The 19,930-nt window shown below is 38.2% G+C and overlaps 1 protein-coding gene across 1 annotated transcript in view; it reads left to right on the top strand.

The window, feature by feature from the left end:
• LOC133534034 (E3 ubiquitin-protein ligase UBR4-like) overlaps positions 1–19,930 on the top strand; it is a 65,917-nt gene that overhangs the window by 12,277 nt on the left and 33,710 nt on the right. Inside the window, 10 exon segments of the mRNA XM_061873126.1 lie at positions 29–223; positions 2,271–2,455; positions 3,257–3,418; positions 4,071–4,203; positions 4,741–4,943; positions 13,775–13,964; positions 15,169–15,354; positions 17,754–17,852; positions 18,155–18,314; positions 19,065–19,227. Coding sequence (XP_061729110.1) covers positions 29–223; positions 2,271–2,455; positions 3,257–3,418; positions 4,071–4,203; positions 4,741–4,943; positions 13,775–13,964; positions 15,169–15,354; positions 17,754–17,852; positions 18,155–18,314; positions 19,065–19,227 — 1,676 coding nt within the window.

Here is a 19,930-nt window from a genome sequence, read left to right as displayed (position 1 = left end):
TTTTCATCGCTAATCTTTCCCTTCCCAGGAAAAATCACCGTGCTCCAGCTATCCGCCCTGCTCAAACAGGCGGACTCGTCCAAACACAAGCTGACTCTCACTCGGCTTTCATCAGCCCCCATACCGTTCACCGTGCTCACGCTGAGCGGGAACCCGTGGAACGAAGACTTACTCGCCGTGTGCGGCATAAAGGAGTGTCACGTACTGACGTTTAACAGTGGAGGTAACATTTAGGCAGAAAATAAGTAATAGTACAGTCATGTCTGGAAACATCGACACGATCGAAGTGCCAAAAATATGTATACACGACCTTATGGCCCATATATTTCTGGTGTTGCAGGTGTCCATGGGCGGCGGTAATTGCTTACCATTAGGTGATCCGTCGGCTCGTTTGCCTCCTCTCTCATAAAAAAAAAAAAACTGTATCGATATTTTCAGACGTGACCGTACTACCGTAGAGAATATTAATGGCTATTAATAGTATGTATTTTATTTACAAAACATATTATATCACATAGATTTATTGATAATCAAATACAAATGCAGTCCGCCACACTAAAACAACTTATGAATTCCGCAAGCTTCGTCAAAATCATTCTATAAACTAACGCCCATCCCCACCCTGCAACAAGCCCGGTCCAAAAGTTCCCATTATGCCGGCAGCATTCCCCCGCTGTATGGCGATGGAAACCTGTTGGAGCAGCCAAGACCCAGAGCGGGGATCATTACCCTTCTCCCGTAAACGCCTGCCCAACTCCATAAAAACTCCAGAGCCTCATTATCCCAGGGTCCAGCAGTCTCCACGGCGACCGGTACAGAAAGAAAACTTCCTACAAAACCGGAATTTGACAGCGTTTCAGGGACGATTCATGCTATCCCTTTCTTATGTTATGGTACTATCCCTTTCGGCTATTTAGGGTTATAAAAATTCAAGTCATTATCTTAACTGTGTCGTACACGCAAAGGGACGTCAAGTTGTGCCAACCCTAATAATTGCTCGGAGCAATGCTGAGCCGAGCGGAGCCGGGAATGCCCGAAAGGAACAGTTTCGCCCCCCTGATTTAGGGCCAGTTGCACCAACCACGATTAGCGTGTACGTCATCCAGCAGTGAAAGTAGCGTGTAACTAAAGAAAATTTGAAATAGAGGTGGATTGTCAAAGAAAACTTTGTAGCCACATTAAATTTACTGCCATCTTTCGACACATGATTATAACTTTTAGAACGCCATTTGACTTTGATCCTTATTCCCCCCCAATCCGTTTAGCAACTAATTCCAAGAATTTGCGTTGGTATTTTCACGAAAGCGTCTGCCATCTAACCTTCCAACCCAGAGGGAAAGTAGGCCTTATTGGGATTAGTCCGGTTTCCTCACGATGTTTTCCTTCACCGGAAACCGACTAGTAAATATCAGTTCCGAAAAACTCATTGCTACGAGCCGGGGTTTGAACCCGCGATCGGATTGAAAGTCGCACGCTCTTACCTCTACGCTACCAACACTTTTACGGTCATTGCTTACCATCAGGCGGGTCATATGCTTGTTTGCCATCGACGTGGTATACAAAAAAAAAACTAAATAGTGGTAGTAAAGCCTTTGAACGCTAAGAGCCACTAAAGTGGTCGTGTGCTCTCGTGCCTACCACGCCCACGACCACTAAAGGGGTCATGGCAGACGCTGTTCAAGCAATTTTACTGTTGGGTTTAAATTATTTTCTCACTAGTTGAGATATTGCCGTGTATGCCACATTTTGATGCGAGAGAGAAAGCGTTCAAAAGGTTAAAAAATTAGAGCTTCAATGCCTGCATTGGACACTACACTAGGCGCCATATAGTAAAAATATTGGCATGATCGTTTCAAATTGTGTTTCTAATATTCATTAATAATTATATTTGGTAAAGAGTAAATAATTAGTTAATAAAATCATTACAAAAAGAAACTTAAATAAATCACTACTATTACAACAAAAAAAAACACAAGAATAAACTATACAAACACAAACTTAAAATTTATTTAACTAACCTAAAGCCCGTCCTCCGACATGCCTTGTCCAAAAGTCCCCATCACACTCAGCGTTGCCACGCTGTATTGCGATGGAGACCTGATGGACAAGCCAAGACCCAGAACGGGGATCGTTCCCCCTCTCAGCCGCCGACCCAGTTCCCTGAACAATTCGGACGCCTTGCTGCACCAGGGTCCGGCTGTTTCGACAGCAATGGGCACAAAATCGTACGCCCCATGTAACCCGGAGTATTTATTAACTACTATTTAAAGGCACAGTGGCAGACCACCTAGTCATCAACACCGGCCTGGAAGCCAACAACTACATAATCAAGGCGCTCTGGCTGCCCGGCTCGCAGACGCAGCTCGCGCTGGTGACGTCGGACTTCGTCAAGATATTTGATCTCAGCAAGGACCTTAGCAACCCTGTGCATCACTTCCTGGTGCCTAGTGGAAAGGTTAGATCATAACTGTCATATCATTCAATTTATTTTCGTAATAGGATTTTACAATGGCTTTATGACGTCAAACAGTAACAATTACTTAAAAATTAAATTGAATTATCTATGATCTATACACATGGTTATCAACTCCAAGGGTTGTAACGTCTTAAATAATCTGATATTTTATAATATAATTTTTTTATCATCATCAAGAATCTTGTAGTTCAATTACTACAAGATTCTTAAACACTATTTACAGAGAGCGAGCCTTACCTTTTTTAACCCCTCACTCACCTACGAGTTTAACCTGTGTGTCTGTGTGTTGCATTTTAGCTCCTAAAGGTATTGATTAACGCACAATAAAATCGGTTTATTTTAGTGTATTTTTTTTTTAAATTCAGTTTTGACGCTCCAGATGCTTCTTACCTGAGTTTTATGCAAACATTTTGAATATTCACAATCACTCTCAGCTGGCTTTTGCCGTTCTAAACATGATAGTTTGTAGTAATATTTCATCCCAGTTCATAATGTAAGTAAGTAGTGTGTAGAGCAGAGGCGAGTCAAACTCGATGCGAAACGCGACGAGTTAAAGGCCCGACCACCTGCGGTCATCGATTAAAATTTTGTTGGAGGGGTGCTGACCTGCAGTGAATGTGGCCGTACATTTGCTGTTAAAATCGGTTATGTCAGCCACCTGCAACAGTCGCCGTGGTCGATACCGGCCAGGACAGTATGAAAAAAAAAATGAAAAAAGTAGTGTTTACGATCTACACGACTATAATTTACGTAATTTTAAAAACTTGTTCCTTGCTGCAGGTCCGAGACGTGACGTTCGTGAACCAAGAAGGCGTGATGCACATGATATGCATGAGCTCAGCCGGCCACATGTACTGGCAACCGACCAGCGAGGAGTCCCGCGCTTCTCTTGGCACATTCTACATTACAAACACACCGGAGGTTCTGCATCCGGAGATACAGGTAAGTGAACTTCATGAAAAATAGACTCTGTGATAGACGTTATAAGGTCCGAGTTTGCAGCGACTACATCGTATGTTGCTTAGGATGGTATTCCACCTGTCGAATTTTTTGGTCCTATGTGTATTTGAGAGTGATTTGCAATGCACATTGGACAAAGAAATTGGACAGGTGGAATACCATCTTAGTCGCGACCAGTTTTTTTCGCACACGGCGACGTCGCGTTTATGACACCAAACACTGAACAACAGTACAATCGTAGCTGCATACCAGAGCGTCTTAACTGAGCTATCTGACAAAATGGGGTATTACTTTCTTATTTAAACAGAATAACAGTTCTCTACTGTTGTTGCCAATAATCATGATTATTTTAATCAGTTTTCTTATCCGACGAGAGAACGCACAGGACAAAACGAAGTAGCGTGGTCTTGTGTCTGAGGCCAGAGCGCCTACCACGAACACCGAATTTCGCAAATTGCGGGCATTTTCTTCTTCTAATCCAACGAAGGCTTAATCAGAGTGACAGAGGAAGATGCCCCCAATTTACGTACTTTAGTAGGCTCTCATGTTGCGTCATCAAGCCAACCCTATTAGGTAGGTATAGTTAAGTATTTGTTGAGTTTGTTCTTGCGGCTTATGCAGCTATGTTCTGCAGGACGTGGCCGGCATGGTCGGCGGCGGCGGAGTCTCCGTGTACTACTCGCACACGCTCAAAATGCTGTTCTTCTCGTATGCTCACGGCAGGAGCTACCTCGCGCCGTTGAGCACTGTCGAAGACAGCGTCAAAGGTAACATAGCTCTGAAAAACTGAAGGTTGTCAAAATATCCTGATAAACAACCTCATCACAAAACTTTACCAATTACACGTTCTTAAGGTAGATGAGGGGATTGTTTGGCAACAAGTCATTTTATGACGACCTGTCTGGCCTAGTGGGTAGTGACCCTGCCTATGGAGCCGATGATCCCGGGTTCAAATCCTGGTAAGGGCATTTATTCATTCCTGAGTCATGGGTGTTTTCTATGTATTTATGTATTTATAAATATTTATATATTATATATATCGTTGTTTAATTACCCACAAGTCCCACGACACAAGCATTATTGAGCTTACTGTGGGACTTTGTTAATTTGACCTATAGTATTTATTTATTTATTATTTATAAGTCATCATGTAACTATTGAATAAGTTGTACGAGGTATTTCTTGCACAGAGTATTTCGCGCGAATCTACTCACATCGTCAGCTAGTCTCGATTCAGCTTTCCACAAAAAAAAACCTATACGAAATTAATTTACGGATTTTAGTGACCTTCTGTATTTTTCCAGGCACTGCATTGATCCCGCAATCCCTAACCACGCCGCCCAAAGAAGGCGGTCGCGGGGGCGGCAAGCAGGGCGGTGTCCAAGCCCTCTGCCAATGGGCCGAGGTCCCCGGACATCCAGGCCTGGTCACAGCTGTGCTGCAGGCTTCTAACAACCCTGTGGTGCTCATGCTCACGCCTTACAACATCTTCGTTCAGGAGATCAAGGTATGTTAAGGTCGCAAATAATGATTGTTAAAGTAAGAGGCAGGGGAGGGAGATTAGTAAGGTAGGCATGGTTAAGCAAGTACATAATATTGATATAACCAAAGAGAGAATATAGTAGAGTAAAGCCACAGTAAATTTACTGCCATCTTTCGACACATTATTAAAACTTTTAGAACGCCATTTGACTTTGATCCTTATTCTTTCACTGATATGTGTTCAGTTTGTTAAATATCAAAAATTAGCGCCATCTTACAGAGCATAGACCAAAGGTATGGCGGCATATTTACGAGCGATGGTGCCATAACCTTTGTATATTTAACAAATTTCACACATATCAGTGAAAGGAACAGCATATTTTTTTTGTTAATCAGATAAATAAATTTGCGTACATAAAAAAATAAAAACAGTACTCTCATACCAAATCAAGATCCTTCATTTGATCCCAACTGAACTCGCCACTCTCTATATAGTGTCATGATTTATTTATGTTTACATTTAAGATAGCAGTTAAATAATAATTATACCGTGACAACATTATTATGTTACCCCGATTAATACAGGGGTAGTTGGAAAAATAACATTATACTGAACACGATTTAACATTATGTCAAAACACGGTAGTTTTAGCAGGTGGTGGGGACACGGTAAATGTTGGACAGGCTCGTTCACTTGGGTTGAGGCTGTCAAAGAGGAAGCATCGTAATGAACTGGTTAGGTCAGAGTACCTGGAAGTATCCCGATTGCTGTAGTAGTAATAGTTTAGGGTAACCATGCAATAAGAAGCACAATAAATCAGAAGTGTTAACGTACCACTAACCCACATTGGGATTTTGAGATTTATTTTGATTCCTAAGTTTTATGAAACGTAAGTTATAGAAATAAAAAGTATTTTATTTCATGAGTTTAGGACGATTTACATGCTTCAGATATATGTTTTTGGCGCCTGCTTGTAAGTAATTATTATATATATTAGCAATTTAAAAAAATGCATGATGAAGTTGCAGGTAGCTTTAAAACTCGTGAGTAAAAATAGTCATTAAGAAGTATATCTTACCACTTCTTTGCAAGCAACTGAAAACAATAAATTGGCTGGTAGTTTATTGTGATAGATAATGAATTTATGATAATTTAGACAGATAATATTAAATGATTGTTGTAAATCATATGATGGCCCAAGAAAGTTAATTAAATATATATTATGATAATAAAAGTTCCTTTAAGACATCAGTATATGAGGCATCATGACCAGAAATAAATTAGTTTTGTCATTTTTACACATGGAGTAGGTTATGCTTTCCTATATATTTTTTTCTTTGATAAGAATTTTTAAAAGCATTTATGTATTTCATTGTTGTACACGTCATGATTTATGTTCAATGCAGCAGTTTTAGTTAAAGCTATACGAAATCAGTGAATTGGTAGTAGTAAAATAGAATACCTCGTTGGACAGCACTAAAATGCGAAATAATAAGTACCTATTTATAGACATATTTTTGTCGAAATAAATACCTACGTTTAATGGTGGCAGTGACAGTATTATACAGGTGACAGTGTTACACATGTTATCTGTAAATTTTACTCCAATTTAGCTAAAATTGTATGAGACTCATAGTTTATTTATGCTAATGAAAGCCTTACAGTTGAAAGCGGGCTAGCATAAAAATATAAGTAAATACAGATACTTATTTAAAGTAAGCTAGTGTACAACAACGTAAACAAGCGTTTTGTGTAGTATATACTTATGTAGTTTTAATAACATGAGTAATATTAAGAGTTTGGACGTGAAAGATGAGATAAATAGAATAGCAGATTCATAATGTGAGCGTACATTATGGTAAATTTACATGAGCGAATGTAAATTAGATGATAGTACTTCATAATGTGAGCGTACATTATGGTAAATTTACATGAGCGTATGTAAATTAGATGATAGTACTTCATAATGTGAGCGTACATTATGGTAAATTTACATGAGCGTATGTAAATTAGATGATAGTACTTCATAATGTGAGCGTACATTATGGTAAATTTACATGAGCGTATGTAAATTAGATGATGATAGTTTTTCATAATGTGAGCGTACATTATGTAAATTTACTTGAGTGTAAGTAAATTAGAAGATGATAGTTTGACATAACGTTCTGACGTTGCATTATCTTATACCTTTGAACGAGCAATTCTTGTATATATATATAGTTTTCTGTGGTCTCGGAAACGGCTCTGGCGATTTCGCTGAAATTTGGTATATGGGGGTTTTTGGGGGTGTACAGTCGGTCTAGATTAGTCTTGTGTTTGGGAAGGCGCGTGTTTTCGAGTTTTCATGCGTTTTTCTTTCGACGCAGAATGTGGTCGCTGATTTCGTGTTACTGGCCACTGTCCGTCTTGTCCGGCGGGTCGGGACGCGGACGGCTAGAAACGAGTGTTACGGGTTCGAATCTCGCCCGTTGACTAACCTTTGTTTTTTTTATATGTTCAAGTTTATATATAATTTTTAAATTTTATTGTTTTGGACAGGTTTGGTTTGGTAAAAAAATGAGCTATGTAATAAGAGAAATTGGCAATAGATGGCGTTACTCTGTGACAAGTGCTGTAAGGTTGAATTCGATTGTAAATAATAATAATTGTCAGTTCACATTTTACTTTTTAAGTTTATGTAGATTATCACCTATTATACGCCACCATATTGCAATGGATAGTTGTAGCCGAGCGGAGCTCGGTCGCCCAGGTACTAGTAATTTTAAATGAGCGTATCTAAGAGATCTTAATGAAACATAAAGAGATTTGTTATGGGCTAGAAGCCTGAAATAGACAATCCTTTTTTTTATTTTTTTATTAATGAGATAATTTAATTGGGTTAAATGACACTATACTTATGTATAATGTGACAATGGATTTTGACAGTGTGTAAATTTAAATGCATTGATTCTAAATCACTTATTTAGTATTAAACGACAATATAGAACTTGGAAAGAAGTTATGATAATTAAACTCATGCAGAGTCTGTGTAAAATTGCTGGTCAATCATATGGTCTACTAGTATGATTTAAAGTTACGCAGGTACACGATATATAATAACAATGTGAGAGAGCATTATGGTAGCTTAACATAAGCGAAGGTAACTTAAGAGAAGTTAACTCAAGTTTTTGTATGACAATAATAAATAATATATTTATTAGCATGAGAGCGAGTATTGAGAGTTTGTTGTATACAGAACTATTCAGTGTCAGTGCCAGATGATAGTTTTGTTAAAGACAACAAAGAGCGAAAGACATATAATTTATAACGAATTTGTTTGTTTCACTGATGAAAATATTTTATCACGTCAGCAGCTCGAACAAGGGTAATTTGCTGCTTAAAAACAGTGAGCAAAATCACATTTTGCTCACCGAGTGAGACAAAATAACATTCAAGTGACCTTTAGAGTCGAATGTCATTTCAACGAGCGGGGCCTAATACAAGTTCGGAATATTTGAACAAAAAAAGTGCATACGTAATTCAACGGTATATTGACGGTTTATAATAGACCCCCGAAATAAGTCAGACCGCATCGTTCCAAAACACCCTACGAGTCTTCATTCGTAATAATTAATTAATGAAATAAAAGTTTAAAATTTAATAAAAACACCATATTTTACGTATTTTATTATACAATCAAAACAAGCACTCAAAGAAATATCAAACTTTGCTTTCTTGTTGTACAAATAACTATTGTTCAATCAAGTTATTTAACTTTTGTTGGACGTGAGAGTGCGTCTAAAATTTGATCATCGATTGACGTGAGCATGCGTCATGGAAGTAGGAAATTTTTTGACGTGAGAGTTCGTCTGAAATATGATTTGTGCTTGACGTGAGTGTGCGTCAAGGAAGTTGAAAATTATTTGACGAGAGAGTGCGTCTTAAATTTGATTTTTATTTGATGTGAGCGTGCGTTTTAAATTTGATTTTTGTTTATCGTGAGAGCACGTCAAGGAAATTGTTTTTTATTTGACATGAGCATACGTCAAGGTAGTTAGAAGTTATTTGACGTGAGAGTACATCTGAAATTTGATTTTTGTGTGAAGTGAGCGTGCGTCAAGGAAAGTAAACATTAAAGTACGTGAGAGTACATCTTAACATTTTATTTTTGTTTGACGTGAGGGTTCGTCACGGATGTTGAGAATTAGATGAAATTGTTTGTTTTTTGACGGAAGTGTACACATTGAAATTGCGAATTATAAAATGCGAATGTGCGAATGGTAAATTCTGTATGACTAGTTGCTAAAGATTTGACTATGGTGGTCGCAAGAACGCGACGGATGTTTTTTTTAGTCCAAATAAGATGACTAATCTTTTCTTTGATTGGTCATAAATTATATTCTAACGTGACATTGCAAGTAATATTTACAGTATTTAGTACGATGACAAGAATGCAACTGGTTATTGATGGAATGATAATAAAAAAAAGTAATTTGTAGCTTATATTGATTTTTAATTCCAACAAGCATACGTATGTATTGATTAAACGGAGATACAGAATCACAATAGTGACTTGTGAGAGCTGTAAGTGAAATATGAAAAAAACGGAACGTTTGTAGCGAACGTTCGTTCTCTTGAAATGGTTCATATATTTTTTTTATTTTATATATGGTTGAAATTAAAATAACCCTGAGCATACGCCTCAAATTTTGGAGAGATGAATCAAACGAAGGATGAATTAGTGAAATTACACTCTTATGAAGATAAGAATTATAGATTTTTATCGACGCTGGCAGTTTAACGACTGTCGTGTGTGGAGATATACTTACGCGATTTTTTTTTTAAGATATAGAATTTACAGTGGCCTTGTGAGAAGAGAATATAAAGTATAAGTGGGTAAAATGTAAGACAGCGTCTTGATTACAAGTTAGATCGAAATTAAGTTTGATCTCCGTTAAATTCTATAATACAGAGTATCAAATATTTTATTTTATGAAATGAAGTAAAAAAAAAGTATAACAAAACCTAATGGTTTACATCTACCTAATGATAGATGGTAAAATGAAAAGAGAGATAAGTTATACATAGAAAACATATTGTATGTGTGTGAGCATTGTCCGATTGAAATGGTTAATACTATTAATAGATGCTAAAATGAAAAGAGAGAAAAGTTGTACATAGAGAACAGATACTGTATGTCTGTGACTATTGTTCGATTGAAATGTGTGTTACAATTAATATTTTTTACAAAAAAATTTGTTAGAATTTGGGGAAGTTTTTCTCTTTTTCTAGGAAAAAACAGTTGTTTGAATTTCGGGTGTTGAGCCAGATGAAGAACGTAATTGAACATGAATGCGTTTAATGCTTGAGCATTGATTAAGGCTCTTGAGTTTGATATAGTGATCCAAAACTGAACTGCAGAAATTTAAACCGTCGTGAGTAATGATACAGTAGCAAGTACGTAAAGTGACTGAGTTCTAACACAGATCGAGGTTTTCTTTCTTTCTTTCGAGTAAAGAGATTTGCCTTTAAGCAGGATATTGAAAAGTATCGAGGTACTTAGGTAGGTAAGCAGAAGCCGGTATACTAGAGAAAAAGATATTGAAAGTTTATACGAGATTGATAAATATAACAGAAATTAATTGTCATTTGACGGGATAAAGAGACTTATAATGGATAGACCAGAGCAGTGTGAGTAATCTTTTTGAGAGGTGGACAAAATGCATAGTTAAAATAGAATAGAAATATTTTATTGACAAACTGTGTACAGGTGATGTCATTACAGACTAAAGTATCAAGTTACCCAGTTTGAACATGAAATTAACTACAAGCTAGTAGTATTTTCATAAAGGAATTCTGGGTTTTCTTAATGCAACCAATAATTAAGACACGAAACAGTATTGCAAAAGTTTGCTGTAGTTTGTTAGCTTACTTATAGTAGAACAATTCGTGATCTCTTGTGAGTCGATAGTGAAATGAGAAACAGAAACGTAAATAATGACCCAAACAGTTAGAAAATATAATGCCTGAAAAAATTTAACGCATATGTTCGAACAATAGGATAACTAATAAATAAGTGTTGAACGTAGTAAAAGAAAGGAATTATTAAAATTATTGAAAAAAGACAAAAACAATAGAGCAGAGAGATTGGGTATGTTATAACATACAGCTGTTTCTTTATAATTGATATCGAGAGGAATATGGAACAAAATAGGAGTATAGAAAGATGATTGTATCCTATCAAATACTTAAAAGACATGACACGATTGACTGATTCGAGTTAGCTGATGATCAGGAGTTTATCAAATGAAGTGGATGCTAATAAACCTATCCATGTTTAGTTGAGCTTTTGTAAATATTATAGTATACACGTCGCTTTATCGATGTAAAAATAAACTTTTGTTCAATTTAATCCACTCAGAACAACATAGTTGACTAAATGACTACTTATACGCAGTCTTGAGGAAAGATACATGTGTTAGAGTTGTAGCTCCTTTTTAGTATCCAACAAGCTAAATATGATAGTATTAAAAATAGTAAAATGAAATTGTGATAACATTTGACATCTTATATTGGCTATGGATGTTTAGTGTTTTTGACTGAATTTTTGAGTCGCAAACTCTTGTGACAGCGAGTTCGTGAAATTGATTAATCTTTTGGGATAATTAACTCGATGTTGTTGATGATCAGTATTAGAAGAAATATCTTTATATATATATGTGAAATTTAAAATAATTGGTAATTATTTTCATGTTTCGATAGATTAGACGATATTCATATTGCATTTTGAGATATTGTACAGACATTAGACAATAGAGACATTGTTGTATGAGTATATTTTATGCACACGAAGTTCTAACTATCATAATTTTGAAGTAACTTTAATTATTATTCGAATAAAAAGGTGTTAAATGTATAGAAATGCATTAAATAAGAGATCAGAGGTAATTATCATGGATTAAACGAGATATTCCGTTAAATAAAACTAATTATTATTAATAAAACTAATGAATGCAGATGGACGCATAATGTTGAAGTGATAAGTGCTAACAAATAAACAGTAACAGGATAGTGCCTATATAAGCATATGTATACCTACCTATGGAGATTACCAAAATACCAAATGTTATAGTATAATAAATATGTTTTACTGTACGACTTAAATATAGAACAAATATAGTATAGAGTAGACTTCAGACAGTACAAGAGTATCTCAGGTAAACAGATTTTGAGTAGTCGGGATTGTAAAGTAAACAACAGATCGGACATATTGCAAACGATTTGTTGTATCCATGGGATTTGTGACAAAGGCTAACAAGTGAAAAAAAGTAGGCACTTGAGTGTAGATGATGATAATTGCCCTAAATATAGATTACGTAGGGAAACAGGGAAGATAAAGGAACAATTATTCAGAAAGATCAATAGAGAGACGAATCTTTTGTTTGCAGATTGAATGGTGATTATCTAGAATTGGTTGGAAGTTATATTTACATAACTAACGTTTGAAACTTAGCAAACGCGGTGTTCAGTTCGAACGATTCAATATAATTTGTACTTGTAGTACCTATGGGAGTATGCGTTGTAACAGCATCAGTTAGTAGCGATGTTAAAGTTAGATAATTACGACGGGACAGATAAGATAATTGAGTTGAACGCAAATGTACATGGTCATATTTCGCAAGTTGAAAGTATAAAAATATGATACAGATATCCAGAAAACGTTTTAAACTGCTACGTAGTTCCTGAAATTCAAAAGTGGAAGTAGTAAAAAACGATGTATAATTTATAAAAAAAAAACGAATGAAAAAGAGATGTGTGAGAAAAGAGTGCATAGACGATAGAGATTTGACGTATCTGTAGAGTTATTAGTAGCGTTACAAGGTAAATACGCAATAAATTGTATGTAATAAGCTTAATGAGGATAGTTAGTTAATATAGTATTTACCTGACGATAATAACAAGTAACGCCCAAATAAGCTATAGATATAGGTTTGACAGAACAGTTATTTATTTAATCTTTATTGCACAAAAGAAAATCTTATTTATTAAAAGGCGGACTTAATGCCATGAGGCACATTTGGGGTTATTGTCCTTTTAGTAAAGACATATCTGTTATGGTTTGCTAATTATCATAATTTATATTGTTTACAAAAGTAATACAAGATATTGGAAGAAAAAAAAAGCTCGTAGAGGTTTAAGGCAAGATAATATTAATAAAAATGTGAACTTCGATCAATGACATGAACAATATATTATGGCATAGATGTAGTCCTAGAAAAAAATATATACATAAAGAAAAAAATGGATTTTATTGGATATGACAATAATTTGATTTGGTAGTTTCAATCATTGTTTAAATTAAATGAACTTGAGTTTTTAGTATTGACACTTGTCATTTTACATTGATGTCAAAGGCGTATCTAGCAGTGCTTTAGTCACCTTAAAAGCAGTATACGGGAATCTTATGTTAATGTATAAATACAACCAATTATTGAAACTGAAACTTTTGCAAAATGTTTGGCATCCTTTGAAATTTCAAGACACAAAATTTAATTACCTCAAGGACACTTTAGTATCACCCCTAGCAGAGTTGTATAATAGCCTCTGAAAGCGATGTTATTCAAGGTGGCATTTGAATAAAGAAATTGTCGTGTGTTATTGTCATACGAACACCCATTATGAAATGAGTAGTATTATTAACAATCAGAGCAACCTTTTAAATAAAAAAAGTACAAAAACTTGAACATTGTTATAGGTATTGTTACCTATAGACCAAAAAACGTTCGCACTGCAGACGAGCGAGTTACAAGTAAGCAGTAACGTAGTCCAAACAGTCCTTGCATCTTCACAATAAAAATATATCTCATTTTCCTTAGGTGGTCCTGATGCTGGCCGGCGACCTCGATTCCACCGTGGAAGCGGACCGCGCCGTCCTCGAGCGCCTCCTGGACCTGCTCGTGTCGGAGCTGGACATGGGCACCGAGGAGGACGCGCCCGCCATGACACCCGCCGTCCACGAGCGCACCAACCGCCGCGAGCTACAGCTGGTGGTGATGCGGCTGCTCAGTGAGTGATCTCAATTGTGTTCACCACACTCTGGTAAAGGCGCTCTTGGTTGTGAAAAAACAGGACAAGTGCGAGTCGGACTCGCCCACCGAAGGTTCCGTAATTTTTATTATTTGTTGTTATAGCGGCAACAGAAATACATCTGTGAAAATTTCAACTGTCTAGCTATCACGGTTCATGAGATACAGCCTGGTGACAGACGGACGGACGGACAGAGGAGTCTTAGTATTAGGGTCCCGTTTTACCCTTTGGGTACGGAACCCTAAAAACGAATGAGAAAGTTGCATTATCCACATGTGAGGCAAAGTAAACAGATGCAAATTTTGAGTTGTTTCCTTATGTTAGCTGGTGGAATTGACTTTTGAATGATACATTTTATATTACGTTCATTTGGATTTGATTTGGTTTTATTTTGGTATTTCGTAGTTAGAATTTTCCTCGGGTTGGTGTGATGAAAAATGTTGTGTTTCACTCGGAAGCAAAGTTTGTTTAACCCTCGTGCCTTGAAACTCGCTACACTCGTGGTTCAATTTTGGAATCTTTCGCTCTGGCGAAATTGATTCGTGCTTGGCAGAGCGGCGTGACTCCGTTGAATTGCCTGCTGTTGCATCGGATTCGGTAGTTTGCCACGGAACGCCCGAAACACCACACTTCGGCCGGAAGTCTGCGCATTAATAGTCTCCTTCTAGTAAAGGGACCGTGCGCGTTGGATGGTCCGCCATCTTTTGTCAACATGTTTTGTCAGCGTCAACATGTACATTGACAGTTCACGCCAAAGCAAGTGCTGTCATCTACCGTTCTCGTACGTTTTCTTATGGTTCTGCCATCTTGTGAGCTACATGGGAAGCATAAACTTTACATTCACGCCTCGCGTCAAAACTCTCGTACAGTTTTTGCACGCTCCATATTATAAGCTATGGAAGGTGGGGAAGGAACAAAATCTCCATATACCAAAAAGTGTCCGAAAAAAACTATAAATAGGTGGCGCTACAATACCTAGAATACTTCAGAAAAAAATCTAATCATAGACAGCGCACATCACTCCGTCAGTAACGCCTAGGTTCTTAGCTACTCTAGCGCTACTCTGGGTAGATTTGGAACTATTATTTATAGTTGACAGCGGGACACTTTTGCAACAATTCTGCCTAAGGAGTTTCTGTTCCTTGCCTTTACCTTCCATATTATAAGCGTTCAATGTTGACAGGTGTACTAATGGCCCGCTGCAAGTCCACCTCGTCCGGCAGCACGACAGCGCGCGAGGGCTCCGGCGCCGCCTGCGCCGCGCACGTGTCCCGCCTCGCCGCCGCCGCGCTCATACGCGCCGGGGCGCCGCTGCACTGCTACAGAGTGCTTGCTGCCTTATTACCGTACTGGAAGGACAAGACTGCTAGTAAGTGGACAGATTTTAACCAAACACCAGGACTACCAGCAGTTTATCAAAGGGAATTTGAAACGGAGGTGGATTGTCAAATCGAACTTTGTAGGCACATTAAATTTACTGCCATCTTTCGACATATGATTAAAACTTAGAACGCCATTTGACTCGATGGCGCCATAACCTTTGGTCACATTTTTTATATTTAACAAATTTAACGCATATCTGTGAAAGATGAAAGTGGAATGGATGAAAGTCAAATGGCGTTCTAAAAGTTTTAATAATGTGTCTAAAGATGGCAGTAAATTTGCTATGGCTACAAAACTTTCTTAGTCAATCCACCACTTTAAAATTCTCTTTGGTCTAAATTTGCCACAAAACGACCTTGAAGTTGTAGCATTAGGATGAATTTTAATTTGCCTGTTATAAGGGGCTGCGTTACTGCCGTATGATACTTATCGAGATTTAAGGTGGACGTCCACAGGGCCGCATCGCACGCATCGGACGCATCGCACGTAACGAATTTTGGTATTCTTTGTACTTTCTTTACAAAGTAGTAAATCTCTTTATTATACAATAATACATATTAAAAGTAACATACAATTAGTAAGAAGTACAGAGGCGAACTTATCCCTTTGAGGGATCTCTTCCAGTTAACCTTTGAATAGATGAGAGGAGAGAGTGAAAAAAGGGTGACAAATGCAGTAAAATGTACAACAAAATACATACATAATTTAGAGGATAAATATTACAACAAAAAGGAATGGGGAAAATACACAAAAAATTGGAAAGAAGTAGAAAAATATAAAGCAACTATACAATAGAAATATAGGCAAATTAATCAGTCAGATAACCACAGCAAATTACCGTGTTACAGCAAATTGAAATTACCGTGTCTTTCTGTACATTCTCGTGCAAGATTTAATGTCGAATTTCTTTTATAGCTGCTGTTGAGCTACTTTACGAAATAATTTATGTGATGTGATAAATAAAAATACTACTTACATGAAGAAGAAGGAGCTAATACTATTAGTGATTTTACATACGGTAAAACTAATAGTAATAGCTTGTATTTTATTATGCAATAGGCCCCAAGTTTGTTTTTGGAATGTTTCTGAGTTGATTTACTGCATTTTTTAAAACACAATTTACAGTGTTTTTCTTACTTATGGTTTCGACGTTGGTTCGGGATTTTTTTTTTACCATCTCACCTTGTAGTTGTCTACATATCATCAAATCCACGGACTACATTCGTTCGTTCTTGTATTAGATACCGGCGTAAATATACAGACCAACGTGCACGTGCACGTTGTAATACACAGATCCTTATGAGAGATGGCACACCGCTTGCGTGACGTGTGCATGCACAGTTACACCATTTTATCGCACGCACACGGAGGCTTTTATTCGGGAGAATTTTTATACACATCGCATTGTACTTATCTTGTCTACATATTGTCATATTTCTCAGGCTTACACTCGTTCTTTATTCTTTAAGATATCGGCGTGAATATAACCGTCCCATATTCAGGCGCCACATCCGCTTATGATGTCTTTTATTTGCCTTGCGTATGCCATGCGACTAAAAATTAAACTATGTAGATTTAGGAGAATCAAGCCTACTTTCCACGAATGCGAAGGATTTGACTCAGATTTCGCATGATCCAAAAAAACAGGTCTTACACTCTGGTGCCCACACATGCTTACGTCACTGTAGAGTTGTCACTTTATAGTACCAAACAAAATAAATGGTAATGGAAATTTGTGTTTTTTCCGCTGTCAAACATCACTTTTGCTAACCCTTTGAGCGCTTTATGTCATAAACACAAACATCACTCAAACGCCAAGCTCCCGGGCGCGAGGGAGCTAATGTAAACCTTACTCGAAAGTGTGAAGGTTACTTTGACAGCGTCCGCCATAACACCCATGGGTGTCCTTGGCGCGGTGGGCACGACTAGTAACGACGCCTTTAGGTGTCCTTGGCGTTCAAAAGGTTCAAGTCTATCCAAACAGGCCGAATGCAGCGCTCGCGTGCTGCACGCACGTACAGTCACCATCAGATATATCGGAGCAGGCAAGGCGCCGACAAATGTCTGAACACGCCTCTATTTTCAAGGCGTTACAGTGCGTGTTCAGATATTTTTGAGCTCCTTCTCCGCTACGATATATGTGATGGCGACTGTACAATACGCAACCGCACGAGCAGTTCGCGCAAATGTTAGTTTTAGATTACGATAATAGCAGTAAAGACGAAAGTTTGTGTCACCCACGTGTCTGCTGTGTCTCACTAGGAGTTATATTCTTTGGCGCGGTATAAAGCGTTTTAACATTCGTGGAAGGTAGGCTACACTGTCATGTAATTATTTATTAGCTGTCTTTTGTAAGCTCGATCTCACCCATGCTTGGTTCCGTAGACGCTGGTACAACGACGCCTACAGCGCAGCTCCTGAAGCCGCAGGCGCCGCACCCGCTGCCCGACATGCAACCTTTCTTCGTTAAGGAATACGTTAAGAGTGAGTGTTTCTACAAGCTTTTATTATCTTCAGCTTGAGATGATTGAGCGAAGCCATTGCGAACGGCTTTAGATACGGATCCTCGTAATAAAACGAAACCTGCGAGATTGGTTTCGTCTTCAAAAAGCGTCCAGTTTTAATATGTCTATGACAGCATTTCCCTGGCTATGTGTCGCGAGTGAATATTGGGAGGGCGACATTCCGACCGATCGGGCTTAGTAGCTGAAACGGTTTTTGTACCGATAAAAAAATGGTTAGAGTAAGTATCGATGCAATATACTGACAAAATGTTATTGCAACAGGCCACGCCCTGGACGTGTTCGACAACTACCCACAACTACTGATGGAGATGGCGCTCCGCCTGCCGTGCCAGATCCACAAGCACTGCGAGCCCGTGCACTTCGACTCGCGCTGGCGCACGCTGCTCTGCGAGTACATGATGAACCAGCAGACCCCGCTCAGGTACTGTCACACAGACTACACAGACACCACATTATGAAGCGATGAAGACACAGAGAATTTGAAATAGGGGTGGATTATCATAGAAAACTTTGTAGACACAGTAAATTTACTACCATCTTTAGACACATGATTGAAACTTTTAGAACGCCATTTCACTTTGATTCTTATCATGTCACTGATATGTGTTAAATTTGTTAAATATCAAGAAGTGGCGCCATCTTAGAGCGCGCGTTCACAACATAGGTGCAATTTTACTTGTAAACTTCTCCCATACTAGACTTGTACTGCTTTGCGAGTATATGATGAACCAGCAGACCCCGCTCAGGTACTGTACGTGAGAAGAGGTTACGGACATATTCGTAATCATACCTAATTATCAAATTTATAGTTACATTCCATTTAAATAACACTTAAGGCAAAGTTATCTACTGATGTCTAATTCAGGGTATGTCTTAGCATTATTGACGATTCGTTTTTTTAGTTTAGTTTTTAAAACAATGTTATGAGTTAAACTTTGTCCTCATCTCTGTTTTCCCGGTTTTATTTGAAAGGAGTTTTAGCTCTTTTCGTTAGTCTAATTCCATTGGCTACTACCTAGTAGCAGTAGACCCGAGTCTATCTTCCAATGACGGCTCTGGATTTTGAGGGGGAAATTGGATTTTATTGACTTTATTGGACCACTCGCCTGCTAGAAGTTGGGTTGGACTGGACAGTTACAACAATAATACCTAATCATACATTTATTCGCAGGAAACAAGTCCGCAAGCTTCTCCTCTTACTTTGCGGTACTCGCGATCGCTACCGCCACACGCGCGATGTCCACGCGCTCGATACTCATCTAAACGCCGCCAAAGCGCTGCTGCAGACCGACCCAGCCTACGACAGGCTCGTGCAACTCATGGACCATTTGAAGGTAAGGTTTTGGTACACGAACATGTTCTGTATGCTATTATTTATAAATTCCTTACATATCTTGGCCGGAATGGGTACTGTCAGCTGACTACTTATACCTGCTCAGAGAAATTGACAAAGCCCATGAACGACCGGAACTGCCGTTGAACAGAGACTTGGCTACGTTCAGGTGCACACGGTTAAAGTCAAGAAACCTACCGGCTCTCCTTATCCACCAACCACGCTCTCAGTGGAACCTGAACGAAGCCTGGTCCGAAGAATGGTCGCAGGAAGATGTCCCATCTGATCTCTTCGAGTTTAACCCGCGGAGCTACGTGCCGGGGCCCAATGAAACACGTCGCGCCTGGTGCATGCTCAACCGTCTGAGAACAGGAATCGGCCACTGTGCATACCTCCGGAAAAAATGGGGATGGAATGACCAGGAAAGCTGCGAGTGCGGATGCCCAAAGCAAACTGTCCGCCATATCGTTTTGGAGTGCCCACTGATAAAATACGATGGCCCAGTGGAATATTTTAAAAACATAACGAGTGCAGCCATTACCTACTTGGAGAAATGTAGATTTAGATTATAAACTAATCGTTATTCAATATACAGTGTAGTAGTAATTGCCATACGATAAATAAATCAAACTACTTATACGACCTCGCTCGCTCGTCTAGCAAACAAATAGCATACGGTCGATAAGTAAAGACCGTTCAGCGGC

The sequence above is a fragment of the Cydia pomonella genome, unplaced genomic scaffold, assembly GCF_033807575.1.
Source record: "Cydia pomonella isolate Wapato2018A unplaced genomic scaffold, ilCydPomo1 PGA_scaffold_44, whole genome shotgun sequence".
Classification (NCBI taxonomy): Eukaryota; Metazoa; Arthropoda; class Insecta; order Lepidoptera; family Tortricidae; genus Cydia; species Cydia pomonella.
Note: the sequence above shows the minus strand (reverse complement) of the source record. Positions and strands in the feature narration are given on the sequence as shown.